At 35.8% G+C, this 2411-nt stretch overlaps 1 protein-coding gene across 1 annotated transcript; it reads left to right on the top strand.

Moving 5' to 3' along the window:
- Window positions 1–791: 791 nt before the first annotated feature.
- Window positions 792–1955, top strand: LOC145613647 (F-box/kelch-repeat protein At3g23880-like). Its single transcript, XM_081668737.1, has one exon. It carries the CDS (start codon window positions 792–794, stop codon window positions 1953–1955), a length of 1164 nt encoding a protein of 387 aa, XP_081524863.1.
- The last annotated feature ends 456 nt before the right edge of the window (window positions 1956–2411 follow it).

The raw sequence follows: 2411 nt of genomic DNA, 5'->3' as shown, positions 1-2411 counted from the left end.
TCAAATCTAGCAATTAAACATGAAAGAAACTCCCCACAATAACAATAATAATAAGGAAAATTTGCGAGGAAGGTTCCTTTAAGAGGTCGACCTTGTGTGGAAGGTCCTTTTATGAAAAAGGTGGCATGAAAGGTCCTTATATGAACTTTAGGCTGCGAGGAGGGTCCATTGACCATTCTCCGGCGTTAACCAAAATTTTCCAGCCATTAAAAATCACGTGCAAAGAACGTGACCCCTTAAGTTCCCCTTTTTTTTTTAATTTTTTTTTTCCTTTCCCCTCTTTTCTCACGATTTTCCCTCTTTCCCCCATTTCTCCCCAATTGAAACCTTAACTTTAGCAACTGCAACTCTGAAAACTTAAATCTTTACCTTCCAAATCACAATTGAAGGGCAATCAAAGCCTATAAACAGTATAACAGGCGAATCAGTTAAGGTGAGAGTCCTTTGTCAATTTCAGCTTTAGTTTTGTAATTTTATAATTTAACATTGGTTTTTGTAGAACAATATTGCTGCGCGTAATGATGAAGAGGTGTAATTGCGGTTTCCCAGATGCCAAGAGAACATCGTGGACTCATGAAAACCCAGGAAGGAGGTTTTGGTCTTGCAAGCTCTTCAATTTTGAAACAGGGCAGAGTGGTTGTGGTTACCATAAGCCCAATATATATGACACAGGCTTCACATCTCATATTCAAACTTTTTTTTTTTTACCCTAATTCTTTAAATTAGCTTCTCAGCAGCATATATTCCCATCAATGACTCCGTAGTTCCACACCTGTATTTGGCAAGCAACAATGGAAAATAAAAAAACCATTACTTCTCCTCTTCCACCATATTCTAATTGTCTTCCATTAGAGATTGAATCCAATATCCTTTCAAGACTATCTATTAAAGATCTTCTTCGTTACCAGTGTGTCTGCAAGCGTTGGCGCGATGAAATCAAAAACCCTAATTTTATTAAGTCTCACACATCCCAAATCATCAAACTAAACAACACACATTCAAGAGCTTCTGTCATCTTATTTTGTCGTCGGTCGGCTAAATTATACTCCCTTGATTACCATTCTCCGGAAAACGTAAAGAAGCTAACCCGATTTTATCACCCTTTTAACTATGATGCTCAACTCGTTGGCTCGTGTAATGGCTTGCTTTGTTTCATCAAGAGGTTAAGTAGAGTGTATTCGATTTACAACCCGGTCACCAACGAGTCTAAGGATGTCGGTGTATCGCCCTTGAGACCTTATAATGCGGTTAATGTCAATGCCAACTATAGGATAGGATTTGGTTACGATTGCACGAGTAACGATTACAAGATTTTACAATTGGAAACATCCAATATGTTCCCGAAACGGGTTGAATCTCATGTTTACAGCTTGAAGAACAATTCATGGAAAGCCGTCCAACCTTTAACGACGTATTTGACGATTTATATAAACCGAATGATTTACTCTAATAATGCATTGCATTGGATAAATTTAACATTTACTAATGTAATGTCAAAGATAATAATGTGTTTTGACCTTGGAACGGAAGAATATCATGAACTACCGCTCCCTGATGACAATGGGGCTTTTCAATATGAGTTAGCTGATGTAAAGGGCTGCTTGCATTTGGTAAAATATTCTACAATTCATAGAATGGAGATATGGATTTTGAAAGAGTATGGTGTGAAACAAACATGGTCTAAATTTGTTACAATTGAACTCGACGACATTAATGTTAGACACTTCCTTCCTAATAACCAAGCTTTTAGGCCGTCGCTTCTTGCTTGTTCAGAGGACGGACAAGAAATCCTAGTGGATTTAGGGCAATTTGGTATGAATTTTATTCAATTTGATACGCGTAGTGGAGGTTTTAAGAGGCTCGAAATACAAGCATGTGATTTGAAGACTGATTTCAGCGATGCATATGTAGTGATGCCATGGGTTGGTTCCTTTGTTTCCCCTCGCTTATATTAATTCAGCCGAATTACTAAATTAGGTTCTAGCCTGTCTACGTTGTAATTTGGTTATTAAGTCTAGCTTGTTTCTTGATTTTGTCATATAGTTTTAAGAGTCATATGAATTCATATAGGTTTAATTTCAAATTGATTTTAATTTGTCATAGTTTAGATTAATATATCAAAAAATTTAATGAGTGTAGTTACTGATATTGTTGCTATCGTTACTCATTGCTCTTCATTTGATTGTAATGCAATAAGTGATTTTATGTTGTTCCTTGCTTACTACTCTATATATTATGGGAAACCTTTAGTATACACCCGTTTTTCAGTAATTTACTGTACATCGGGTACACTTTTGTCAGATTTAGTGTCACTTTTGTCAAATTTAGTGTCACTTTTGTCAAATTTATTAATGAAGCATAAATAACTCATATATATTAGGGTAACTTTTATGCGTTTTAGTGTAATTTTT

This window comes from Chenopodium album, chromosome 25 (assembly GCF_948465745.1).
Source record: "Chenopodium album chromosome 25, dcCheAlbu1.1, whole genome shotgun sequence".
Classification (NCBI taxonomy): Eukaryota; Viridiplantae; Streptophyta; class Magnoliopsida; order Caryophyllales; family Amaranthaceae; genus Chenopodium; species Chenopodium album.
Note: the sequence above shows the minus strand (reverse complement) of the source record. Positions and strands in the feature narration are given on the sequence as shown.

Excerpts from the sequence above, each read along its gene's own strand:
- LOC145613647 (XM_081668737.1), top strand. The coding sequence starts at position 792 with ATGGAAAATAAAAAAACCATTACTTCTCCTCTTCCACCATATTCTAAT.